This window comes from Arvicanthis niloticus, chromosome 12, assembly GCF_011762505.2.
Source record: "Arvicanthis niloticus isolate mArvNil1 chromosome 12, mArvNil1.pat.X, whole genome shotgun sequence".
NCBI lineage: Eukaryota > Metazoa > Chordata > Mammalia > Rodentia > Muridae > Arvicanthis > Arvicanthis niloticus.
In genome coordinates this window covers 20,887,755-20,915,187 of record NC_047669.1, presented here as the reverse complement: position 1 = coordinate 20,915,187, position 27,433 = coordinate 20,887,755, and the positions used below count along the sequence as shown (strand labels likewise).

The window sequence follows — 27,433 nt, the reverse complement described above, 5'->3', positions numbered from 1 at the left end:
TGTGTATAATTTTTTGTGCATTTTTTGTGTTGAGGGTTTTTTGTGAATTTACAGGTTTTGCTAAATTTCAATTACATGGCCACTAGCCTACTTAAAGTGTGCCATACCTTATGGATGCTTCAGTTTTAAAATTATCTTTTCTCTCTTGGGTTTTCAGTCTGAATAGTTGCTATATATGGTGGAAGGGGGGGTGGCTTTGGAGAGGGGTTGCACAAGTGAAGGCCAGAGGTCAATATTAGGTACATGTCCCCCATGTTGTTCTCCATCCTATTTTTTGTTGCCATTTTATTATTTTTTTAATAAATTTTTATTGGATATTTTATTTACATTTTAGATATTATCTCCTTTCCCCATTTCCCCCCATACCCAGAAACCCCCTATCCCATCTCCCCTCCTCCTGATTCTATGAGGATATGCCCCCACCCACCCACTCACTCCCACCTCCCCATCCACAAATTCCCCCACACTGGGGCATCCAGCCTTCATAGGACCAAAGACCTCCTCTCCCACCTATGTCCGACAAGGCCATCTTCCCCTTCATATACAGCTGGGGCCATGGGTCCCTCCCTATGTGCTCCCAGGCTAGTGGTTTAGACCCTGGGAGCTCTGGTTGGTTGGTATTGTTGCTTTCCCCATGGGGCCACAAACCCCTTCAGCTCCTTCAGTCTTCTCTCTTACTCCTCCATTGGGAACCCCATGATCGGTTCAATGGTTAGCTCTGAGCATCCACTTCTGTATATGTCAGCCTCTGGCAGACCTCTAAGGAGACAGCTATTTCAGGCTCCTGTCAGCATGCACTTCCAGGCATCCACATCAGCATCTACCTTTGGTGACTGCACATGGGATGGATACCCAGGTGGAGCAGTCTCTGGACAGCCCCTCCTTCAGTTTCTGTTCCACACTTTGTCTCCATATTTTTTCCATGAGAATTTTGTTACTCCTTCTAAGAAGGACTGAAGCACCCACACTTTGGTCCATCCTATTTTTAAGACAGGGTTTCACATTGAACCTGGAGCTCACTCTAATTGGCTAACCTGGCTAACCAATGAGCTCCAGAAATCTTTCTGACTTTGTTTCCCAATACCGGAGTCTTTAGATGCACGTTGCCACACCCAAAATCTTGCCTGGGTCAGGGATCTGAATTCAGGTCCTCATGCTTGTTCTGTGCTCATCTCCACTTCTGAATAGTTTCTACTGCTATGTGTTCCACATTGATTAATTTATTCACCTTATGTCCCGATCGCTGCCCACATTACTGTTACGTTTTAAAGCTCAGTAGTCTTGTCTTCTGCAGTGTCTGATCTGCTGCTAATGTGATCCAATGCATTTTATCACTGAGAGTAAAAATCTTAAAATATTCTATTTCTCTTCTGTATTTTAAATATGTGCAATATAGATATAGTGGACTATTTTTAAATCACTGTTCACTGTTTTTAACATATATGCATAATTTTTATATAAATTATATAATATATAATATATATTAACTTATATATGCATTCTGTGTCTGTCTTGATTGACTTTTGTTTCTCTTCACATGGGTTGTTTTCCACTTTTTTTTATGCCTATGGACTTTTTTCTTTCTTTTCTGTGCTAGTCATTGTGAAATTTGCCTTGACCATTGCTGAGTGCTTTAAGTTCTCTGGGATACAATTATGTGACTTTGGAAAAGTTCAATCCTTTTCCATCTTAAAATTTGATAGGCAGAGCTGGAGAGATGGCTCAGTGGTTAAGAGCACTGACTGCTTTTCCAAATGTCCTGAGTTCAATTCCCAGCAACCACATGGTGGCTTATAACCATCTGTAGTGGGATCCAATGCCCTCTTCTGCTGTGTGTCTGAAGACAGCAACAATGTATTCACATACATAAAATAAATAAATAAATCTTTAAAAATAAACTTTGATAGGCAAGAAACAAAGCAGTATGTAGTTTACCTGTTCAAAGCCAAGACCCTCCTGAATACTGTACCAATATCCCATGCACCTCAAGGGTTTTGGGGGGCTGAGTGGTCGGAACAAATACTATTTCTAGCCCTGTATGAGTCCTGGGTACCATTATCTAACCAGTTTTGGTGATCTAACCTCAGGTAGCTTCACATGCATATATGGATCTTCTGAACTCTGTCCCAGGAAGGGTAAGGAAAGAATGGAAGTTATCGTCAGCTGTAAGGTGCTAACCTGGGCTCAGGACTTTGAATATTGCAGTTCATGATTAAGTTTCATGACAAGTCCGTTCTCCCAGTGCCGTGTTTCCATGGCTCCTTTCACCTCGATGCACGTACTCCTTTGCCTCTTTTGCTTCAAATCATGTTGGTTCTAGCCATGGGGCTTTGAAAATAATTATTAGGTGTCAGGGGAGGAGTCCCCCACTGGTCCTCCATAAAGCCTGTTTTCCAGGATTAGCTGGTATTTTTGAATAATAAGAGCTACTTCCAGGCCTCATCCTTTCTCCTCCCAGAATAGAAAGCCAAAGGACTAAGTCCATATCACTGAGAAAACTGACTCATGATTACAGAGAGGCTTCATTCAATGTCTCCTCACCCCATTGCTTTTAAAAGTCATGTCCCTGCCCTTTTTTTTCCATCCTAAGAAATCTAAAGCAATGTCTGTGTTGCTGGAATTCCTATAGTTTTAGATGAACTATCTTAGAATGTTTTGTTACATACCTAGGGAGCAAACAAAAAAGATAATGAGGCAAGGCTACAGTAGGGAATTAAACTTAGGTGTGAGAGCTAAACTATCGGGAGTAGTTTACCTGCTTGGTACAGAGAAGAGCAAGAGCAGTAAGATAACTTGTAACCATCTGCAGGGCCCGAGAGGTGCTGGCTACCATGGCCCTCTATAAAAGGTGTAATAGCTGGGAGATGAAAAGTCCAGCACTGAACGTATGTTTGGCATGCCAGGTGGAAAACACAGGCAAGGGCACAGGGCCAAGGCAGGGGCTAGATGATGTCAAGCTAACACAGGCCAAGAGTTATGTCAGAGTGAGGTCAAGCCTGGCCCGGGGGCAGCACCCATTGTTGATTTGGTGAGAAGGTGAGCTTAAATCTCTTGTCAATACTTGTCCTGATTTAGGGTCAGCATATTTCTTTGGTAATATTTCAATTAATAGTCTCTGAACAGATTCTTATTTCAAGACTGGACCAGGTAATCAGATCACCTAAATGGGAATGAACAACGTGAATTTTATCATGTAAAGTCTTATATCAGATAATATATGGGGATCAGAGTTGAATATCAGGATTTGTGGCAATTGACTTATTATTAATTTATCGAATGATTCACTAATATTTATGGAACACTTTCTTTTTCTGTATTTGATATTTTATTTATTTACATTTCAGATGTCATCCCCTTTCCCCATCTCCCACCCCTGCCAATTAATCCCCTATCCCATCCCTCCTCCTCCTTTTTTCGCTTTTTTTTAATTTATTTTTTTAATTTTAATTTATTTTTTATTTTATTTTTTTAATTTATTTTTTATTGGATATTTTATTTACATTCCAGATGCCATCCCCTTTCCCCATTTCCCCTCCCTAGAAAACCCCTAACCCATACCCTCTTCTCCTTTTTACTTTTATACAATTTTTTTTATGTCAACCAAAGGCTTTATAAGTTTGGTGATGCTCAATATCAATCAGAAGTGTAACCTAATACCCAATCTAGATATATCAACTATCTTTGACTGGTGGAGACATGTGAATATCCGCCTCCATGTCTGGCCCCCTCTCTCTTTCTCTCTCATCACCTAGCTCCTCCTCTCCTTCTCCTCCTCCTCCTCTCCTTACTCCTCCTCACTGTACTCCTCCCATCTTAGCTTATGGAACACTTTCTTAATACTAGATATGAAGGAAAAAAGATGGAAGACACCATCTGGCCCGAAGCAGAGAATATGGTATGATAGGAGGCAGGGTGTAGTGATTTGTATATGCTTTTGGGCCAGGGAGTGGCACAATTAGAGAAAAGGCCTTGTTTAAGTAGGTGTGGCCTTGTTGGAGAAAGTGTGGGAGTGAGGGACAGTATAGGTCACTTTCAGGAACCCAGAAAAGGGCTCCTAGGTCAGCCTTCAGAAAAAGAATGGGACAAGGGAGGACTTCCTAGTGGAAGTGATGCTGAAGCAGGGTCTTAAGAGGTGAATGCGAGTTGGTCATGTAGAAAAATAAATAAAGTGCACCCCAAACAGAAGTAGATGCCATGGTACACACACAAGTCATCGCCTAAGGTTCTGAAAGGCAAGCTGCTGATTTACAGATGGTATATAGGCAGGTGATGTGTGTTAATACAGAAGGGGAAGACAGGGAAGTCAGATGAAGAAGGACCTCCGTATGCCACACTAAGTCATTTATCCAAGGGTGTAAGAAGACATAACTCCTTTTAAGTAGACAGGCAGTCTGCTGGATCTGGATTTGAGAGGTCTTTTGTGTAAGAACCAGGGAGAAGGTTGGGCACAGACGAAGCAGAGAGCTCAGCTTCTAGCATAGACAACATTGCCTTTCTACCTGTCTATATCAGCCCTTCTTCTCTATGAAACCGTCACCCAGCTCTTCTCCACCTTACTCAGCCTGATTCTGCCTCTCTCCAGTTTTAGTTGGATTGGCTCAGTTATCTGGGCACACCACACTCACACACCACTCACTATTCTTGCCCACTCCACAAACAATTAGTAGAGATATATTCCTTGTGTATCAGACACAGCTCTGGCCTAGGGGAACCAACGATGAATAAGATATAGAACCCTCCTCTAAGGGATTCACATTAGGAGGCATGTATGCATGTGGTCCCTTTGCCGAGTGATAACAACTGTGGTGTGGGATAAGCATGCAATAAGTACCTGGGACATGAAGAAAGTATCTTATTTCTGAGCCCTTCCTCCTTTGACAAGTCATACCTACCCACAGACATCTGCCTCCACGGTGGGAGAGGTAGAGCAAGGCAGTAATGGTGCTACCATCTTGAAGCTGTGTGACCTTAGTCAGCAATTCTCTATGGTTTCTTCATATCAAAAATGTACTAATTCATAGATTATTGTGAAAATTAAAGGGGGTCTATGCATAAGATTTTAGGATAGTTCTTGACAAGGTGGAATCCTTGTTTATTATAGCTGTTGTCCTTGCTTGCTGTTCATTTTCTTTTTAACATCTGTCTCTTGCCAGGAAACTTTAGTCCCCAGTCATCTGTTATGTTGCTTGCTTCATTTATGTCTTGTCATGTTATCTTTCTCAATGATGATTTTATTCTTCTTTGAAACAAAGTAAAGATTACATGATTCTGTCCCCCTGAGATGATTGTAATGCTATTAGTATTAGGATGACCAGCCAACCTATTTTCCCTGGAATTAGGGGGTTTCTGGGAACCAGAACTTCCTGCACTAAAACCAATAGTGCCCTTAGCAAATAAGGATATGGTGCTTCTTGGTTTTAAATCATGCTTGTAATCACACTTGTCTTGTGAACTTTGCAACGGAATGTTATTGGTTGTATAAAACATAGAGTTCTAACCTCGGGTTTCTTTGTGCATCTGAGATTCCCTAGGGTTCAAGGTGGAAATCTGAGGAATTCTTAAAGAAAAAAAAAAAGCTTTCTCAAGATATATGGGTCTATTAACTGAATATTATATCCAACCCAGAAACAACTGGTTTTTGTTTGTTTTATTGTTAAACCCTGGCTCATCACCTCGGAGTCCTCCTCTCCCTTGCCTCCCATCCTCACTCTCCGATAACTCTGAATGGCTTCTTTCGTGTGCTCTATAGAATTAACATTCTTTACATTTGTGGAAAAGCCCCTTTCTTTACACCAGGCTTGTCTGTTTGTCGTTTTGTGAATTGCCTGGTTGGCACAAGTAATGTTTCCCCTTTAAGTCCTCTCTGGCCAACATTAGGACATTGCCTCGGGCAGCTGCTTGTCAAGCTGCATGCCTTAAGGACCCCTTGGGACCTCTCTGGGAATCCCTAATCATCAGCTTCATACTTTCAGTAATGAAGAAGCCAAGTCAGAAGCCTTCAGAGGGTCACCTTGGTGTTAGTGTCAGGCCATAATTCATCCTGTAACACTCGGATGCTCGGGGAAGGCAGACTCAGGTCCATACAGCCTTTGCCATAGCCTCTCAGTTCTCTGCTCACCTTGTATTTGATGATGGCTTCTGCTTCTAGAGCCACATATCAAGCACCAGTTCCTCACCACAGGGCAGTGTGCTGACCTGGTGGATATGGGTAACTATGTACACCAGTCACAGGCCGGATGTCAGAATGTGTCAGATTAAGAGTAACCAGCTTAGGAAAAGTTGCATTCACGATATCATAACTACTTTAAAAGCAGTGGCTGCCATCATGACGGGCAATTATTACAAGTGGGTTACGTGTTAAATGCTGGTGAGAATACTGTAGTGTGTACTGACGGAATTAGAGACTCATATGAGCACACACGTGTATGTACTGGACGTAGCAGCTCATGATAAACAAACCCACCAGATCCCCTGCTAAGCTGCCTGCAAGCATCCAACCTTCACAGGGGCAAAGGAACTATTCTATATCCCCTCCCCCTGCTTTTGGCCTGCTTCCCTTCCTCCCAAAAGATAAACACCAGAGTGAAGGGGAGATGGTGGGCGGGGACAAAACAAGCCTCCTAGTTGGCGGTTTTTCATGGTTCTCGAATAGAGAAGCACAGAGCATCCTTGTGGATGTGCTATTTCCGACTCTCGCAGAAGCAGCCTGAGATGTGAAGACAATGAAGGGGCTTTGTGAGGGTGGGGAATCTGAGCAGAAGGGGTAAGGAGGTTCTCGAAGGCCTCCTTTCTTATCTCTAGAGACAGTGCACCTCCAAGACATCCCAGAAGCAGGCAAGGCTCCTAGTTAGTGCCTGCTGTGCGCAGCAGCCCACTGGTTGCCTGGAGGCGAGGTGCCAGCCCCACGCAGTCAGAGTGGTGCCAGATCAGGGAGCTGTCGGCTCAGTGCCTCCGCCCTCTGTGCCCACTCCTTTGGGAGTCCCAGGGTGAGCTGCGAGAAGGCGCGAAGCTTGTTCCCTGGCTGCGAGTTGACTTTGCCTCACTTTTGTTGCTGGCAGAATACATACACCAATGCGGACAAGCTCCTAGAAGCAGCGGAGCAGCTGGCTCAGACTGGGGAATGTGACCCGGAGGAGATCTACAAGGCAGCCCGACACCTGGAGGTGCGCATCCAAGACTTTGTGCGCAGAGTGGAGCAGCGGAAGCTTCTTCTGGACATGTCGGTCTCTTTCCACACGCACACCAAAGAGGTAAAGGCTGAGGGGGCGAGGTGCCCCGCGCAAGATAGTTGGGCTCTGAGGAACGAGGGCTGGGGTCTAACCAGTGTCCCAAGAGGCAAGGGGTTAGTAGCCTCCAAGTCCTTTGCTTCTGATAACCTGCATTTAGGTCAGTACCAAATGAAGCAAATTCCCTCCTCTCCTCTCCAGAGAAGGGAAGAGTGGTGGAGGCAGGAGAATTTAGGAACTTAAACTAGAACATTCCACCTGCAGCTCAAGACATTTCCAAATCTCTGCTATAGAAATAGTAGGTAAAAGAGGGGGTATAAAGCAAAAATGGGCCACCACCTACCCTGTTTCTCTCTGTTGCTTCTCCCTGTCAAAAACTAGTCTCAGAACTTTGTCAGCTTTGTCTTTGCTCCTAGCGAGGAGCATTCAGATGTTGCAGGTGTGTTCCATTCTAATATTACAGATTGTTTAAAATAAAAATTGTATTGCATTTATTTGGGGGAAGTAGAATACTTCTGTGCCGTTTCCTAAGCGTGGAGAGGTCAGTGAACAACCTGACAGAGCTGGCTCTTTCCTTCCACCACGTGGATCCTGGGGCTCAAACCCAGATAGTCAGGTTTGGCAGCAAGCACTCCCAACTACCACTGTTTTACTCACTGTCTAAAACACTGGGTCTTCTCCGTAGGGTCTGCAGCTCGGGAGCAGGGAGGCGGGTATTAAAATTGATGTTTACTTTGTCAGGAAGAAAGATGGATGATGGGCAGTGGAGGAAGCCGGACCTAGATGCCCTTCACATCAGGTGGACTAAATCCAAGACAGAATCATTCACCACTTGGAGGAAGGCGAGGGGAGGGGGAGCCTGCAATGTGCTTGGCAGAGCAGAGGTCCCTAGGAGAAGGCGATGGCAGACCCGTGATTGCTCTCCATCTCTGACTAACAGGGGCAGGCTGGGGTTGAGTAAGTGGACTGGAAGGAGGCCCATTTAGCATCTTGTGTGGTAACATCCGTGGCAGAGGAACTCATTCGGTGTATGCAAATGTTTATGTTCCCCTAGGAATTTATTTTAATAGGGTATTAATTAAGGTTTGATTGCTGCTCAGGAAAAAAAAAATAATAACCCTACTTAATTAAGTTGATTTTTGGTTTGGGGAGTGCATTAAAAAGCCTAGCTGAAACTAATCCACAGGCTTTTCTGACAGTTTGTCAGAACCACCATGGAGCGTTGCAGTACCTATCAGAGAAAAACATGCAGAGATAATGTTTTGTAAGCTGAGTTCCCCTGGGCAGATGGAGGCCTGGTGAGCCCCCTGAAGCTGCCTCTGCTTCATCCCCCTGGGACCTATAGCCACTTTCAGAAGAGTGTCTGGGAAACAAGAGGATTAACTGTAATCCAGGGCTTCCTGCCTAGTTGTCTGCTTGCTTGTGGCTCACTTGACTCTTAATGACAATCTCAGAAATCAAAGGCAAGTAGATTCCCTTGTCATTAAGGGCCTGTGGGTAAAGCCCTGGAGTGTGACTGAACAGGAGTTACACTCCTCCAGAGGGTCACAGGGTTGTGGCCTGTTTGGAGGTGGTAGACAAGGCCAGTTCCTACTGCAGGATCACTCCCCACAGGGCAACCTGGCATTGAGCCCTGTGTAACAGCATCTCCTGCCTTCTGTGAGTGGAATTAAGAGACTGAGATTCTGTTCCAGATAGTCTCTTAAGAAACCACATAAGCTTGTGTAGGTCACTAATGTTCCTTCTTTATGAAATAATTTAATCAGACTTGATGCTCAAAGTATGTTATTATTCTAATGTAAACCCAAGTTTTCCTTCTGTTTTGTTTCACTTTTCCCCCATTAGATGTTGATGCTAATAATTAATAATAATAAGTAAGCCTGAAACAGTATAGGTGATTTCCTTCCCTCAAGGTCTGGCTCACTGTAAGTACAAACATTGTAAGTGTGTATTAGGCAGCCTTGGTGTTGTTAAATAATACTGCTACTTGCCAAATATATCCCCTTATGTAATCTTTGTGATAATCTTACAGATTTTACTATTCATAATCTTAAGTGAGGAATGTTAAGGAAAGAACTTGTCTAAGGTTATGCAGTGTCTCAGTGGTGCAGTTTCAAGCACCGTCTGAAATCCTGTCCAACATCCCTGATACCAAAATCTGAAATAATGCAGTGAGAGAGTTGACATTTCCAGAGTATTTTAGATTTCAGATCTGTGGGTTAAGGACACTCAGCCTGGACATGCTTATACTCTTAACTGCTGTCTATAGCTGTCTTCTTCCTCTGCTGTCTCCACCTGTCCTCTGCTTTCTTCTCTTTGTCCTTCTCCTCCTTCTTCTCTTCTTCCTGCTCTCCCCCTCCAGCTCCCCTTCCTCTTCTTCTTCCTCCTGTACAGGGACTTGAAGAGGAGGTAGATCATGGCTGAGAAATGTAGTCTTGCTTGTGTTCTTTGACAATGGGAAGATAATAGTCTTACCAAAAGGTGGGGGAAAACCCTGGGGCAAAGAAAAGAGAGTGATGCCCATAGTTTAATTAATTAACCAATTAATTAATTAAAAAGGAGCAGGGTGAAGTACCTTCTCCAGCAGGAGCTTTCCTGGGGACCTGAAGAACAGGCAGAGTGCATTGTAGTGGACAGGTGAAGCAAGCTTCAGTGTTCTGATAAAATCACTCCTGGGGTTTGATTTTCCAGGTTAATATGTCTTGAGACTGGCCATCTCACAGACCTTGCAAGTATCCCCGTCCTTGGTGCTGATCCATTCACCCTTGACTCCTGCTTGACTCTAAGACAAACGTCTGGCCTTCTGTTTACAGTAGGATGAACATTCAGGTCTACTGTTAGGGTTGTACTCTCCATCATCCCTTCAGTGACTTGTAGTAAATGAAAAAGAAGCCGCCCAGCTCACTGTGGCCTTGATGCTGTGGTGGGTCCCCTCAGCACCTTCCTTTCTTACTTCCCCCATTTTTTCCTTTCTCCCTCCAGTCATTTGTTAAAGGTTTGCCCTAGTGCTAACATATACTAGAATGTCATCACAGGATGGTTTCTGGGCAACAGCTGAATACACTACATCTTTATCAGTGATTTAATCTAGACTCCCTATGTCTGTGCAAACCAAAGTTCGTAATTTTGCCTCTGTCTGTTTCCCATACCAAAAGGTTCACTCTAATTAGGATCAGAAAGGAAACAGAAGATATGAATAGGATAACATTCCACCTCAATTCTTCCTCAGATTAAAAAGTCTTTCTGATCCTATTCACCTTCTTTGTGGATTCTTTTCAACCATAGCCGTCTGGAGGCTGAAATAATCTGATCATTTCATCCCAGTGCTATTTAGTCTTGAGTAGTTAGAGACCACATAAATGTTTCACACCAATTCATTAAACAAGTCATGGTGCGTCTTATGTGACAGAGTATTGCCCAGCCATTTGGTAACCCACATGGCCAAAGATCATTAACAGCATGACCATCCAGCAAGAGCACAATTTTGATCACATATAGACTATAAATAAATATACCAAGAAGTTTAGGGTGTTGTGCTTGATTTTAAAAACTATACTTTTAGGCGAGAGTGCTGACTCAGCAGTTAAGAGTATTTGTTGCTCTCTCAGAGACCCTGAGTTTGGTTCTCAGCATCCATCCTGGGTGGCTTGAGCTCTAAGAGACTCAATGATTTCTAGGCTTCATGGGTATCTGCATGCAGATGCACATACATAGAAACACGCATCTACAGATAAGTAATGAAATAAATCACTAACATATGTTTCTGTTTTCAATATGCAATCGTGAACCACCCTATTAGCAAGTACTTTGTATCTGCATGATGACACAATCCCTCAAAAATCACAACTTCAGTTTTAACTTACTATTATTTTTGAGAACTTTGAGTATTGCATCTTTATCAAATCACAAACTTCTTATTGAAAATAGTCTTCTTTCATCTCCACCATAGTCTCCTTCCACTCCTAGCTTACCCTCCCTCCTACCTGCCCCCCCACCTCCATTTTCTCTTCAGAAAAGACCAGATCTCCAAGAGTTGACAACCAAACATGACAAAACACGACACAAAAAGACAAGACAAAAGCCCTCAGATCTAGGCTGGAAGAGGCAGCCTAATGGAAGGAAGTGAGTTTTAAGAGCAGATGAAAGAGTCAGAGACACACCCACTGCCACTGTTAGGAGTCCAGCAAGAACACCAAGCCAGCAGCCATAACACATACGCAAAGGATCTGATGCAGACCCATGCGGGCTCTGTACTTGCCGTTTCAGTCTCAGAATCACAACTTTTTCACAGCTACTTCAAGACAAGAGCTACTTGATAAAGGGAAACAGTAGGAATGTGAATCTTTGAGTATCCTCGTGTTCCCAGCCCACATGGGCAGCAGGCAGGTTGCTGGTCTAGAGAGCTAGGGAAAGGATAAATGTCCCAGGCCATATCCTGAGACTTTGTAGTCCAGGTCATCTGTCTGCAGAGATTGTCCAGACAGAATTTTCATTTCTTGTTATGTTTCCATAGAAACGCTGTCATCCCTGGGCATCCATAATAACCATTTTTTAATTTTTTTGAAATAATGTAAATGTTAAGTTAAAAATATACCCAGAGTCACCATATCAGCTCTTAATAAGACAGCTGTATTAAATACCCCCTTCTTCTTTTTTTCCATGTGAAATTATTCTATACCCTTTATTTCTCACGAAAGCACACATGTCACAAACACATATGCATGTGTCTTGCCCACCTGCCTTCCCCAGAATGAAAGTAAGTCAGCCCGGTCTTCAAAAAGAATGATGGTCTCAAAAGCAAAACAACTTCATCTTCCATTCCAGTTACCAAACTCACATGGTATTTATTTAAGAAACAAAAAAGCTAGTGTCAGAAAGGCAGAATAAAACAATCTCCTCAAAGTGATTAGGGAGATGTTTGCCTGCCTGCGGGGATGATGTTCCTTTCAGCATCCCTAAAGGTCACCACGTACAACAGAGCAGCCAATCAGCAGGAAGAAGCGATAGGGTGACATGAATTCCTTGCTGAACTACTCATCCGTGAGCCTTGCTGCCGTATGTCCCACCCCTCACCACAACCCTGCACATCTGTCTTCCTCGGCTAGCACTTCTTCCCTCTGGCTCTTCTTGGTTGCCTTTTTCTAAGGCTGCCCTGATATATATGAAAGACAGCAGCTGTGGCCGACCCTTCCTGGTCACACTGGTGACATTGCTAGAGCTAACCTGCACATATCACTGACGGCTCCCTTAACTACTCCACCCTGCCAAGGTTCCGGAGGGTCTCAAGCTAGGCTGTGTTTTGTGTAAAGCTGCTTTTAGTTTATCGCTATGTGTGTTCTAAGAGAAAGAATGGTCAGATCAGCGACTGCTCTGCATACTCAACACAGCAATGATTCAGCTCCGGTAGATCTGGAGGAGAAGGTCCAGGAATGGCTGAAACACCCGGTACACTAGGTAAATAAACAATTGGTGAATAAGAGGTTTCAGGAATTCTTCCAATGCTTCATTGCTTCATTGATCATTTATTTAAAATACTAGGCTTAGCTTCTCTGACGCAGTCTAATAGCTAATGTCATCCCAGCTTCATTTCACCATCTTGAATATAACACAGAACTACCTTATACTGTCACTGAACTTAAGAAAAGCTGCACCTTAGTGCTTAACTTTCTAAATAACCTAGCAATGTTAAAAAAGAACAAAAATGTTTCTCATGGCTTAGGTTACAGTTTATCATTGCTTGGCTCTTACGGGGTGCCATCTTTTGCGTATTTGCAGTGTGATCAACTTCAAGGAAGCCATATTTGGCTGCCTGGAGGAAGTGTACAGAGCCCCTCATTTTCTCCTTCCTAAAAGAGAAAATATTTGTGCATTCCAATCTCCTGTTTGTCCTGGTCTTTCAAAGATGAAGGATCTCCTTGCTCTAAGAGGCCTGCAGGTTTCACTGAAATACTTGGTTTTCCCGTCCTTAGGCTGTGTCAGCATTCCAGAAGTGAACTTGCCAATGATGGATACTGAGCATCAGTTAGCTGCACAGACTGGCCTCTGGGAGTGCTGGTGAGGACAGACTCCTGGTCTAGGAGCTGACTCCTCTCCAGCCCTTGTCGCCCTTGCTCCTGTCTTAGCCTCTCTCTTCAGCCTCCAGTACAGTCTCTGCTCTCTTCCACACAGCTGTGGACATGGATGGAGGACCTTCAGAAGGCGGTGCTGGAGGATGTCTGTGCAGACTCTGTGGATGCGGTCCAGGAACTGATCAAACAGTTCCAGCAGCAGCAGACCGCCACCCTGGATGCCACCCTCAATGTCATCAAGGAAGGCGAAGACCTGATCCAGCAGCTCAGGTCAGCGCCTCCCTCCCTGGGGGAGCCCACCGAGGCCAGGTCAGCATGGGCAGTGATTTCCAGTGGGGAATGCCTCGGGCTAGACACGAGATAAGTCCTGTCCCTGTCTTGACTCAGTCACAGCCTGCTTTGTGGTCTTGTGTAAGCTTCCATCTCTCTCTCTCTCTCTGTCTGTAAGACTTACAAATGCCTGTACCATATCCAGTTTAGACTGACATGTTCTGGGAAAGCAATAACGAATGTTTCAGAGCATTACCCGTCACTCAGAATGATATTCAGTGATCAATAAGAAGAATAGCATTTTCATTAAGAGTAATGACCTATTTGGCCATGCAAAGAGATAGACATTGTTAAATACAGTGTTATACAGCTGCTGCATCCAGCACAGTTCCAAGGATGGACCTTTCTGTGGCTGCGGAAGAATGTAGAAGATACACAGACACACAGAAAAGCTGGGGTTGAGTGGACTGGGGTCTCTGATGGAGGAGCTGCAGCATGCTTGCTTTACACACTTGAACAGAGAAGAGGGATTCTTGCATACAGCTGAATCAATTAGACAGACTTAGCTAATCTCAGTAGGGACAGTTGCTGTAGGGGAGAGTCTTCAGACCATAAGTATCCAAGGGGAGAAATCTACAGTGGACATTTTCTACATTTGTTATGAACATCTACACAGACCAGAGAATGCTTTCACTTGGAGGTAGCGGGGGAGGTCTTGTCATTTTCCTGTGGGTCTGAGGCTATGGTCCTTGATGTGGCCAGTTCATGCCAACCACACACACACACACACACACACACACACACACACACACACACACACTGAATCCTGTAGCACCATTGCTTTGCTTTGGGTCCCTAAGAATGTAGGGAAGGTTACCCATTATGACCGTTCTACAGTCCCTTTCTGTCTGGATAATGAAAACCCTCTGTTGTCAACTTGACACACACAACTGAGTACATCGGGCTCTGTTGAAAGCCTGTACTTGTTTAGAATTGCCCACACCATTCACTGCTGTCTTCTGTTGGCATCAATGTTTAGTTCTTGTCCCTGTCAAGGGCACTGGCTCCTCAGATAAAGTGTCGCTAAGCCTTAGGCAAGCCCTCAGCAACCAGCCCCATGCCCAGGTGCTGCAGAAATAAGAGTTGATGGTGCTAATGATGCCTGCCCTAGGGGACTTGTTCCTGCCCCCAAATCACCAAGTGCTGGGACCTCTGCCAGATATAGACAGAAATAATCTCATCAACAAGTCCCAGGCCAGCCCTGAGGCCTCGGGGTATCACTTCAACTGGAGAAAGCTTTTTCCCCATTCCAATTGTCCAATTAAATAAACAATGAAAAATTACCTTTAAGAGGCCCTGGTATGGTTTTTTTTTCTGTTAGAAATTAATCATTTCTATTCTAAACATGCACATGAGATATACTGAATTTTCCTATTGCATACTAATAAGACAGCCTCTTTGCCTCTCCCCCCCCCCCCCATTCATCTTCATGAATATATAATGCATGACAGTTTTGTCTGCCTACCTAGGAAGTTCTGCTGTCACTTGCTGCTAACAAAAAGTCTAACTGGTGGGCAGCCACTTAGGCTGTCCGAGCCTCAGCTGCCTTCTTTGTATAATTAAGGCACATGCTCTAGACTCCCTGTCAGCTGTAGGATTTTGTGATGGTTTTGTCAGAAGAGAACTTTGAAATGCTTTCACAAGCTGCCTGGCTGCTCTTACTCTTTGCAGGGCTGGGCCTGCCCAGATGCCACATGTTCCTCACAACTGCTAGGCTTGCACAGTGCCCAAGGGTTTAAGGCTGCTCCGTGATGGCAGAGGTCGTGAGTGAGTGGCGCCTGCTCTACAATGTTTATGACGATAGGTTGTAGCAAGGACCCTGTGCACATGTCCAAGAGCAAGTGACACATTCATCCACAGGGCAGACTCGATCCTGTACTTCCCTTCCTGACATCAGAGACTGCCAAAGAGTTGGAAGTGGGTGGAGCTTAGTGGACACAGACAAGATCTCCTGTATACCTTGGAAACAGGTCTTCTCTGTTCAGTATTCTGACACTCTTCCTTGGAGTTCTTAGCTGCGTGTGTATTGTCTCTGTGATTCCTACTATGACACTGCACAGATGCTGTACAGCAAGGTAGACATCATTATCTTTCTTCTGGATGCTGTATGGGGGAGTAATCTGAGAGAACAGCCAGATCCTCCCGATGGCAAAACAATCAACAAAAACTTGGTGCACATTATTAACCACACCTCTGCTTTAGCAGTTGGAGTAGTCATACAATCACAGAGATAGAAACTACGCCCATTTCCCACCCTGATGCACCAAGAGTAGGAGGTAGGGCTGGGAGCTCTCTGAGTGGCACAGGGAAAACTGCTAGACATAGTAAGAGCTCTCATTATCTTCGGGAACAGACAGCATGCACTCAGGCCCTGCTGCTCCCGAGACAAGCCCAAGCTAAAAGTACCTGGCCTTTGGGACCTGCTTGAGAGAGAATGTACTAATGCTCTCTCCTTTACTCACTGACCTCTTAAGTTGCATAGGGAAACCAGGGTGTCACAAGGTAACAGGCATGTCTGTTTATTTCACATGTTAGAGTTCTGCTTATTCCAAGTTCTACAGAATTTAAGCTTCAGAAGCTCTATAGCTTTCCTGTAAGTAACCTCTTTGGTAGGCTCAACACCCCCAAAGTCATTGCACTCTGCAATGTTTCTTATCCCTACCACTTTTGTATAGAACACTGCAGGAGCAGCCCCCTCCCTTCTCCCTGGATGAGTCACTCTGTTTCTTTAAACCCCAAATCCAAATCCATCCTCTCTAGAACCCTTGTCTTTTGTCCCATTCGTATCAGCTAGCCTTACTCTCCCAGACTGACTGTGTCCTACGAAACCCTTGGCACTCCCTTGTGACACTTAAGAGTTAGTAATGATTCCTATAGCATGCTCCTGATTGCAGTTCATACAACTGCTTACTTTATAGCAAGGATTGGAGTGAAAGGGGAGAGATTAAGTCCATTCCATAAAGGAAGTATCTGGGGCTCAGGCTGGTGATTTCAAGGGCCACAAGCCTACATATGTCACAGCAGGAACCCAAACCATGTTTACAGACTCCAGATCCTATACTTTCCTAACTATAGCTTGCAGTCTGTTTCAGAACACCAGCCCGCAGCACAAGCACGGCATTGTGAAGTAGGCGAATAATTTTGGTACCCATGATATCATTTTAACAGTCCCATGAGGCAGAAATAGGACAGGTTTTGATTTTTCTTTTCAAAACTCTTTGTCTGCCTCTATGTATTCTGTTATATATGTGCATGTGTGTATTAAAGTTGTATCTTAGACTACACGTGTGCACGGAACTGTTCTGTTTCTCTGATGTCATATGCCTTTTCTCTTAGCTTATTTTATTCTATCCCTTTGAGGATGGGAGACCAGCAAGTTTTGGAAATAAAGGTATGAATTCCAAAGAGGGTGAATTCATGCCTGGTTCTCTTGCTAAGAAGATGGTGTCAGGTCACAGTGGCACCTCCATAGATTGGTTTGTTAATGACTAACCTGATCTACTTTGCCAGCCCGCTCCTCCGTCACTTTTAACATAGCAAGGCCTCTCCCTCTCTCCTTCCCCCCACCTTGCCACAGGGACTCAGCTGTATCCAACAACAAGACACCCCACAGTAGCTCCATCAGCCATATCGAGTCTGTCCTCCAGCAGCTGGATGATGCTCAGGTGCAGATGGAAGAGCTGTTTCATGAGCGGAAGATCAAGCTGGACATCTTCCTGCAGCTGCGCATCTTTGAACAGTACACCATTGAGGTACGGGGGAGCGGGAGGAGAGGGGGATAGTGGATGCTCTGAGGGAAGCATTCCAGGTGTGGCCACTGCTGCATCCATAGAGAAACCAGGGGGATCATGTATCTGGCTGTTACTTTAGATCTCACAGAATTCCCCTTGCACTAGGATCTAGTCTCATCAATCGCCCTCATCCTGACTGCTCAGCAGAGCCTCTCTGCTAACTTCCTGTCTGTGGATGGCTTCCCTGGATAGCTACTGTTCCTTACATTCTTGTGTGGTTCCTTATGGTTGGCTGTCAAGTGCTCCATGGCTTCATGAGTAGAAGTGTTAAAGTTAGGCAGCCTCCTTGGCTGATGCACAAAAGCCAGGCATTAGGGGATGTCACACAGCAGCCATGATGTCAAGAGCTACAAGAGGAAAGACCCATCTCCCCAAGGGACCTCTGGGGATCTGGCTTAGTTGTAGAACACTTGCCTAATATGTATAAAGCCCTATGTTTCTAGCACCTCAGCAGTGTAGGGAGAGGCAAGGGTCAGTCAGTCTGGAGCAGGACTCAGTGATCAATGACCTCATTACTCAGAAGGAAAAAGGCAGTCTGAGATAAGGCAGATCCTTGCTTTACCATGGATTCTTTGATTCACTTCCATTATGGCATCCCCTTCTGGTACCAACCGGTAGGCAATATAAGCCAGAGTTATTATTCTTATTATTTTCCGTTTTGAAGCTGTAACTAAAATCACACCATTAGAGGTTCTGGAGTACAAAAAGCAAACAGCATGCATGGAACTGCTGCTTCTGAGAGTGGTACAGATTCTTTTAAAGCACTCTTTTCTCTTTGCCCTTGACTGTGATAACAGAGAGGCTACCCTTTGACCTAACACATCTCTACTGTTTTTCATTTTTTGCTGTGGTAGGGGTGATAGCCAGCACCTCTCATGACCCAGTCAAATGTTCCACTGCCAAACTACAGCTACCATTTCCTCTTAACCTTATTTTCTATCTAGAAATCTCCCTGAAGTTGGAGCACCGGAGTTTATAGGGACCAACCTTCCCAGCTAGATTTGTGGGAACTTTCATTAAACTAGTTGAGAAAGAATGATTTTAAATGTTGAAAATTTTAACATCCCAGTTATAAGCCAACTCAGGACCAGAGAAATGTCCAGGCAATGGCTGCCTTTTTCTTCAGGCCTGGAACAAAAAGTTTATGTTCAGAATCTAAAAAGAAAAAAAAAAAAAGAAAGAAAGAAAGGAAGGAAGGAAGGAAGGAAGGAAGGAAGGAAGGGAGGGAGGGAGGGAGGGAAAGAAAACTAGCATCGAAGTTATCATCTTCCTACCCCATACTCTCCTGTGACCATGTCTCTCCGCACCTGTCTCCACAGGGGTCCTGGTCATGCTTACTTCAAGACTTTGTGTTCTAAAGATGGGCTAGGGATGTAACTTAGTAGCTGAGTACTTGACTAGTATTTAAAACGTCCTTATCAATACATACATACCACCACCACCACCACCACCCAGACTAAAAAAAGAAAAAAAATCAAAAAGACATGTTCTAAATGTATATTTTAATTACCTTTCCTCCTGGTTTCTATGACTATGTGGCTTTTCTTTCACTTTTCATGAATTTTACATCTGCACTCAAAAGAATTTCAAGTGGCAGGTAGTAGCAAAGCATATTTGAAAGAACAGTTAAAATGCATGTGGAAAAAAAATGTGTTGCCAAGCAATGCAAAGTACCATGCAAACTTGACCATCTCAGCATCACAAGATGAAGAGAAAGAGGAAGTGTACAAGCCATTACTCTTTAGTGGTCAGGAGTGAGACACCAAAGATGAAGATGTTGAATTTAACTTGTATAGAATTCTCCCTGAGCTCTGCTGCATCCTTCTAGGATGAGGACATTCCACAAGGAAAGGGTGTGAACACTGAGCCACCAAGCAGGTGCAGGGAAACGAACCTGGGTCCTCTGCAAGAACAACCAGTCCTTAACCACTGAGCCATCTTACCAGGCCCATACTTGTTTGGTTGGGTTTTGGGTTTTTTTTTTTTTTTTTTAAAAATTTGGTTGGTTGGTTTTGGTTTTTGGTTTTTCGAGACAGGGTTTCTCTGTGTAGCCCTTGGCTGTCCTGGAACTCACTCTGTAGACCAGGCTGGCCTTGAACTCAGAAATCCACCTTCCTCTGCCTCCCAAGTGCTGGGATTAAAGGCGTGCGCCACCATTACCTGGCTGGTTTGTTTTCTTTAGAGGACAACTTACAAAAGTCAGTTCTCTCCTTCTACCATGTAACTGAATTCAAGTTGTCAGGTCCAGCAGCAAATGTCTTTGGCCATTGAGCTGTCTTACCAGCCTTGTTTGTTTCCTGAGACAGGGCAGTGCACAGGGATCACTGGCTTGTGCCACCATGCCCTGCTGGCATGAAGTTCTTCTGACTAGACTGTTGTGTACTTTATTTTCTTCTTTCTACATCAAGACATGTTTGAGGGGAATGAAACCACCTGAGGGTCAGATGTTCAAGATTTATTGACTAGAGGGGTAGGGATTAGAGGACAGAGGTACTGGCTTAGTCCCTAATTGGGTTAGTTGGCTTTTATTTGGACATCAGCTACACACTGCTATCATCTAGCAGGTATTAGCAGAGTCTGTGTGCCTACAGTAGTTCTGGAAAGTTCAATTCCTTTCCTGTCTGAAAGGCAATCCAATGCACATGTGGAAAATGGCCTTTTAAAGTGATACAAGTACGAGACAACTACGTTAAAGGTAGAACTTATTTAAACGTTGGTAGAAGGATTTTTCTTTCACTTACAGAATTTGTGTTCTTGAGCTGTTCTAAGTACAAGATCCCCTCCCCTAGTCAGTGCCTTGGTATGCAATAGGGAAATGGCGTGAGGGCCTGATAAAATGAAGGAGATAAACATAGCGGCTTGATTCTGTATCTGTTGATGCAGAATATGATGTTCAGGTTTCAGAGGGTCTCGTCCCCATCTGGGAGGAGGTGATGCTGCATCTAATCCTACATAGAGATGGAAATCCTGCCAAACCCAGGGGGAGTTCTGCCTCCAGTTAGATTGTCAGAGGTTATTTTTAAGGATAATGAAGTTGTTTCAAATACCAGCTATTCCTCAGTGTGGGGATGAAGAATACACTCCTGGAGAAGCTTGTGAAACTATAGGTGGTTTCTGTGAAAAGAGCCATGTCAGAGCTGACATAAGCCGGGACAGTGCCTATGGGGGACCTGCAGCTCTGGTTCTGTTCCTAAAGGAAGACATTGGGTGGACACAGTACGAGTTTCTAGGGATGTCTGGAAGTGGGACAGGACTACCACCCTGATTTCTGGAGGATGTAAGCATGGCTCCTCAGCCACCTCACTGATGGCTGAGATGAGCTCATTAAACATTAGGAAAGTACAGATCGCTGCCCTGTCTCTTTCTACACAGTAATGAGGGCATACATGCCCTCACATTGTTACCTGGAATGAGATCCTAATGCACCCACATGGAAGTGAGACATCCCGGAGATTTTAAGTTCAGTACCAGGATGTGGCTACATTCCTACCATACCTTCCTGGGCTTCCTGTCTTGGATGTAGATGGCTCAGAGTGCAGCATGATGTCCTATGTCCTCCTGTAGGTTCAGCTTTCCTCTGTGAAAGGCATTCATACGAATCCATCATGACAGAAGAGAACAGAAGACAAGTGGGAATAACATATATTTCAGGGTGGCAACAACTTGGGTAACTATTTATCGTTGATGTTTTCTTGCATTTCTAAATATCCTACAATTAGGATAATCAGAAATTAATATAAAATATTTTTAGAAGTAGGGATAAGCCAGTGGTCTCCAATTTTTTTTGGTTATTCACATTTTCAATAAAATATCTTTGAACATATAGCCCCCTACATGTGTGTTTAATAGTTTTAATTATAAAAATGTTCTCTCATTTTCTAGTAATCCCAGAACTCCATAGTACCCTTTGGATGTGGCTTAAGTTTTCTGCGAGGTATTGAGATTTCAGATTTCAAATAGTCTTCTGATGGCTTCCAATTATTTTTTGCTTGTTTAACAAATCTGATTTGATTGCTACTGTCTCTTTAGCCCATAATGTAGCTGACAGAAATTTTTTGCTTCCAGGATTTAAATTATCTCCAAACAGCATTTTCTTTGCAGAAATATGGCCTGCTAAGCCACATGTCTTTGTCCAGGGTTGGTTTAGTTGAAACTAGATAATAGATAAATCCATTTAATGGGACCATTAAGAGGGCAATAACTTGAAGTATGCTGACAACAGTGAACAGGTGGGCCACAGGCAGCCTCTCAGGATTGACTGTGGCTGTTCCACCTCTAAGGCGTCCTCTCCTCGGTACCACACAGGGCCACCTGCCTCCCAATCAGAGTGGGATGCACACCAATCTATGAGTGAGACTCTGGGGAAATGTCACAGAATTTTTTTCATTAGCCCTGGTAAAGTATGCGTGCAGATAACATGTATAGATGCATATTTATAGAGGGAAACTTTTCCTCTAATCAGTGACTAACTTGGGGTGTTCCTTGAGATGAACACACACAGCCTTTATATTTTGATAAGCCTTCAATAGCTCAGTGACTGGACCATTTCCTAACCTCCACGTGGCTAATCCACCTCCCTTCAATATCTCCAAGTCATTACTTATTGAAATCTATATTCCATCTTTGCCGTCCTGGACCCAGTCAGGCAGCCCTCTTGGGGCTGCAGTTTCCTGGGTCCTACATGGCAGCTATACTCTCTGTCCAGCACCTTCTTAGGCATGGCATCTCCTCATCTTCTCCTTCCCCTTCCCCTTCCTCTCTGTCCCTAGCCCTGGAATCCTAAAAGTCCTGTCTCTGTCTACCCTGCCCTGCAAATTCATTTACCAATCAGAACCAACTGGGGGCAGGATCCCCCAGTGTCTTCTGTGCGATGGACTTGCAGATTCTTGCCCAAACAATTTTGGGGACCCAAATTAACATAATATAAGCAGTATTATGCCAAACCCACTACAAGGATAAAAATCTCTGATCTTTTTATACTTTTGTCCTTGACTGTCTTCTGGGAAAAATAGAAAAAAAAAGTTTCATTTTAAAGTCCTGAAAATATTTGAGTAGATTATCATGGGTCTCTCCTGTATCTGAACTTCCATAGGTTTCTTTTCTGTGTGGGGTGCATTTCCAGTTCATTCTAGAAGGGCATGGCCTTTGGGTATCACTACTTCTCAACGTCCTCTGATGAAGCGACTGTATGTAATTGGCTATGTCCTGTTCACTTGCCCATACTGAGAGAGTATCCTGTTTAAGGCTCTGGCATCTCCCAAAACATCAAGGCAGGGCCTTTCCAATGACGTCATGTTCTGATTTATCTGGCTTTGTGTTGTTATTTCTCTCTCTTCAGGTTAAGTGCTTCCAGAAAACTACTTTTTTTTTCTAACTTAAATGATAGGTTCCCTCCATTTTTTCATTTGGTTTTTCTTTCTTTTTTCTTCCTTGTGTAGTCCTATAGCTTATGAAAATAGATAGACTTTAACTTAATGTCACTGTCAAAGTTGTAGAGGTTTGCAATGTTGGCCCTGGTCATCAGGACTCTTGGTGTTCAGGGAGCATACCATTCCAGGGACTCAGCTGTAACCTCTACAGACACCGTGGACTGTGACCATCTAAGGACCCATCACCTCATCCGGCTTCATCACCTTTTCTTTATTTATTAATTTTATCTTCCTTACTATACTTTATGAAACTGCAAAGAACTGAATACTGCCTATACCAAATAATAATAATAAGATCTATTTGAGGTAATCTCTTAAATTTTTTCTTCTTAGCAGTCACCATAGCATTTTCTAAGCATATTGTGAGAAGGACTCACATAATAGATATAGGGAAATAAAACTTCCTTCAAAAGCTGGGCAGTGGTAGTGCACACCTTTAGTCCCAGCACTTGGGAGGCAGAGACAGGTGGATTTCTGAGTTCGAGGCCAGCCTGGTCTACAGAGTGAGTTCTAGGAAAGCCAAGGCTATACAGAAAAACCCTGTCTCAGAAAAACAAACAAACAAAAAAATCAAAACTTCCTTCAAAACATTTATTTAATAATATTAGTATTAAATAATGCTTTATTTAATACTTTAGTAGCAGCTATTAACACTTTTGTTAAGCTCATATCAGAATCATTGGGAGGTTTCTCCTACTATCTTCCTTTTTAAAAAAATGAATGAAAATAAAATTTAAAAGCTCATTAATATTCATTTATGCAGCTTGAGTTTTCTGGAAAATCACCATTTTCAGTACGTTATCAGAGATCTCTGCTAGACATTTTCAGGTCTTTCTGCAGTTGTCAGGCAGGTCTGGAGCTGTGGGTCTCAGCACAGATAATCTCATCTGTCTTTTTTTTTTTTTTTTAAAGCAAGTCTCATCAAGGTTCAAACCTGTGTGCCTTTGTATTCTGATAAGGGTGCAGTAGTACTGGACAGGCATGAACCACATGGCTAAGAATGTAGCTTGCCCAGAAGAAAGGAATGTCCAGCCCTCAAGCTCTGCCGTGTACACAATGAGTAACCAATACATGGTGGAAAAATCCCTCAGGACAGAGATTTGATATTTCTTAAAATGAGAAAATTGAAAGCTAAGTATTTTCCATTGGCCTACAAAAATGCCCTACTGTAAAATGGCGAGCTTACCGTTTTAAAGTGGTAAGTTCATTTTTATACAAGGTCACAAACAATTAATTTATTGATCCACTCAAAGAACACAATAACTTGAAAAGTTCAAGTAAATATATATTTTTTTTCTTAGTTACTTTTCTGTTGGTGTGCTAAGATACCGTTACCAAGGCAACTTGTAGAAGAAACAGTTTATTGGGACTTACAGTTTCAGAGGCTTAGTCCATGACTGTCATGGTGGGGAGCATGGTTGCAGGTAGAGAGGCAGGCTTGCACAAGAACAGTAGCTGAGAACTTGCATCCTGATCCATAAGCAGGAGGCAGAAGGAGATAAGTAGGAATGACCCTCACACTGGGAACCTAGCATTCAAGTATGTGAGCTTATGGGGGCTGTTTTCACCCAAGCCACCACACCGATTTGTGATTATTTTTAAAGGAAAGGAGTAAAGAAAGGAAGGAGAAGAAAAGAGGAAGACACATTTTAATTTAGAAGGCACCAAATAAAATACTTGGGCTAACAAGTTCTCCAGACCTAAATACCTTAGGAAGTCTAGAAATGGGAGGAGCCCATGAGAAGGGCTGTCTGACTACGACTTCTGTCCACCAGTTGATTTTGGTGAATCTCTTCTGGTAGGAAATTCTTAGGCTTTTTTTTCTTACTTTTTAATCTTCTCTAATAAATAAAGTTTTAGCTATTTATCTAATTTCCTTTCTGGTGTCTTTAAAACAGGCAATTGTTAGAACAATATTCTTTCCAAAATATTTTTCAAAGAGGTCATTGTTCTTCAGGGCCCTTGAAAAAGGCTTCATTCTTTAGCCACACACTGGGCTTAGCCATCCTGATCTAAAACTCTAAATCAGGAGAGTAGGTAAGACAGAGGCCCTAGAGCCACCAGGGTCCCTGAGCAGTCTGAGAGTTGATGAAGAGCTAATTGAGTAGAAGAAAAAAAAAAAAAGTAGGCCAACAGAAAGCTGAGCGCACTTGGGGACCATCTATTTCCTCTCACATTTGGTTCAGGGTCTGCTTCAAGCTTGACCAAATTCTCTCCAAATGCAATTAAATCACCAAGTTCATTCTGGTGCAGGCTCTAGTTCCCACAGTCTTATCTCTATGAGAGCAGATACACTCATACCCTCACGCCAACCCTACCCCCTATGTCTTCGGTTGAGCCAGAGAATAGCCTCTGGCCCTGGCACAATGTAAAGCTCTTTGTAGTGGAGAGTATGTTCTGAGAAATGGTCAGGACTTGAGCAGATTGGGAGGCAGATGAGGTCATTTCAGAACATGGTCCCCAGCAGGTGGTGGTAGAGCTGAACTCACTCTCAAAATCAGCCTTAAACCAGCTGATTCTCCATGGAAAAGCTTAAGGTACAGCTGGAAAGCCAGCCTTGCTCATTGGCAGTAAGGTAGGGGGAGGTTAGAAGCCATTAAAAAAGAGAGAGAAACAAAATGAGCCCCTGTCATATGCCAGCCTTCTACCCTAGAAAGAAAGTGGAAATGACCCTAGGGAAAGGATGCTCCAGAGACTTAATTTCATCTCCAGGGAGCATTGAGTACATACAAGTCACACTAACTGACCGCTCTGGCTGACCATGTTTCAGAAAACTAGGAAAGGGAGTGAATCAGATACCAGTCCCGGGAGTTAGCCTATGGAGTCAGATGTTCAACCGCAGGCTCTGAAAGCCCTTGTTCTTCAGGTCACACAGCAGACTTGAGCTTCATCTTACCTTTGTCAATCAAAAAGGATGGTTGGGGTTAAGCAGACAGGAGGCAGAGTGTAGAAGACACTTCACACAGGTGACTAGACATACTTTACTTTTGGTTTCCAACCTCTGAGCATCTCCCTCCAGCCTAAAGCCAGCTTCTGGGGATCACCAGCTGGCACAAAGCTTTCCATGTCAAAGACCCCTGGTCTTAGAACTTATCTGGAATCTTCCTGTGACAAAAAAAGAACCACTGTAGGGTCAATTTTATAAAAACAAAAGCTAAGGCTGAAATAAAAGACCTCCCTCCCATTCATACTATGGTTTTAGTTTTGTTCTAATTTCCTGTATGTTCCCACAAGGAGAAGACCTGAAGTTAGGTTCTGACTACTTCAGTAGATTATCTCAAAAGCAATTTATATCCAGACCTATTAAGGACACTTAAAAATATGTAATCAGAAGAAACTTCGTCGGCTGGATACAGTAGTGTACTTCTGTAATCCCAGCATTTAGTTGGAGGTGGATGCTTTTTGAGTTTAAGGTCAGCCTTAAATTATGCTATGACTTAAACTTAAGGCCAGCTACATAGCAACATTCTGTCTCAGAAAAACAAACACTGACCAAAAAAAGAAAGAAAAAGAAAAACCATTTTATAAAGGTAGATATACAGCCAGCCAGCAGAGCATATAAAAATATTATCGCATCAATCACCACGAGGTAGATACACTTAAAACTGCAATGAAGTATCACTCCCCATGTCGTAATACCATGAAAGTTAGACAGTAATGACAGAAGATGGTGAGAGTGTAGAGCAACTGGAACGTCCATACGTTGTAACATCACAGCTTATCATCCCCTTGGAGAACTCTGCCAGTTGCTTAGAAACATGGACCTCTTCTGCTCAACACTAGCAAAAAGCTGTGCCCACAGAAAGAGTGGTATGAGAGTTCTCACATCAGCCTTATTCATAATAGCCACACAACAGTCGGCAGGAGAGAGGCTAAGTAAGTTGTGAACCATCTGGACAAGGGCTTCCATTCTTCTATGTCAAGGAATGAACTACTCATATATAACTACAATGCCTATAATATAACATGCTGAACATGAGGCCAGACAGTGGAACATATAATACTCTATGATTTCAGTCATAAAAAAATTCAAAACTAGGCAGAGCTATATCTCTGATGGAAATCTAAAAGTGTCTTCTCGTGCAAGGAGGGAACAACTGACTGGAAAGGATCACGGATGAGCTCCTTGAGGTGATGGGTGTGTATTTTGTTTTGGGTGATGACTGTACACCCAAATGTATGGAACTGTCAAAACTAAGTGCTCAAAATATGTGCATTACATGTAAATCATATTCTAATTTCTAAAATTATAGAAAGAAAAAGTCTACTTCTATGCCTCTTTTATAACAACATGTTCATTCTATAAATTCTCTTATTATAAAATGAGGTATCTCCTATTTTCTGTTTAACCCCTCTCTAGTGTTGGGAAGTAAAGTGTCCCTCAAAAACAAGGATCTAATAGAAATCTGTTTTCCTGCTAACCTGCTGGTTTCCAGGTCTCCTCCACAATGAGTAGATACTGGGTTTCCCTGCTGAGCTCAGCAGCTCCCTGGGTTGACCTGGAAAGATCTGGAGCATGAGGGGAGAACCCAGGGAGGAGTGAGGGAGGAACTCTGTAGCTCTGAGTCTCCACTTCAAAGACACCTACT

General features: G+C 43.4%; 1 protein-coding gene across 25 annotated transcripts in view; it reads left to right on the top strand.

Annotated features, from left to right (window-relative positions):
- Kalrn (kalirin RhoGEF kinase) overlaps positions 1-27,433 on the top strand; it is a 592,635-nt gene that overhangs the window by 294,526 nt on the left and 270,676 nt on the right. For 21 of the 25 annotated variants that reach the window (XM_076942866.1, XM_076942849.1, XM_076942848.1 and 18 more), the window contains exons 11-13: positions 7,059-7,250; positions 13,395-13,603; positions 17,202-17,376. In XM_076942866.1, the coding sequence (XP_076798981.1) occupies positions 7,059-7,250; positions 13,395-13,603; positions 17,202-17,376 (576 nt within the window). The remainder of the gene's footprint in view (positions 1-7,058; positions 7,251-13,394; positions 13,604-17,201; positions 17,377-27,433) is intronic. The other 4 variants (XM_076942852.1, XM_076942851.1, XM_076942863.1 and 1 more) reach the window with 1 other exon arrangement.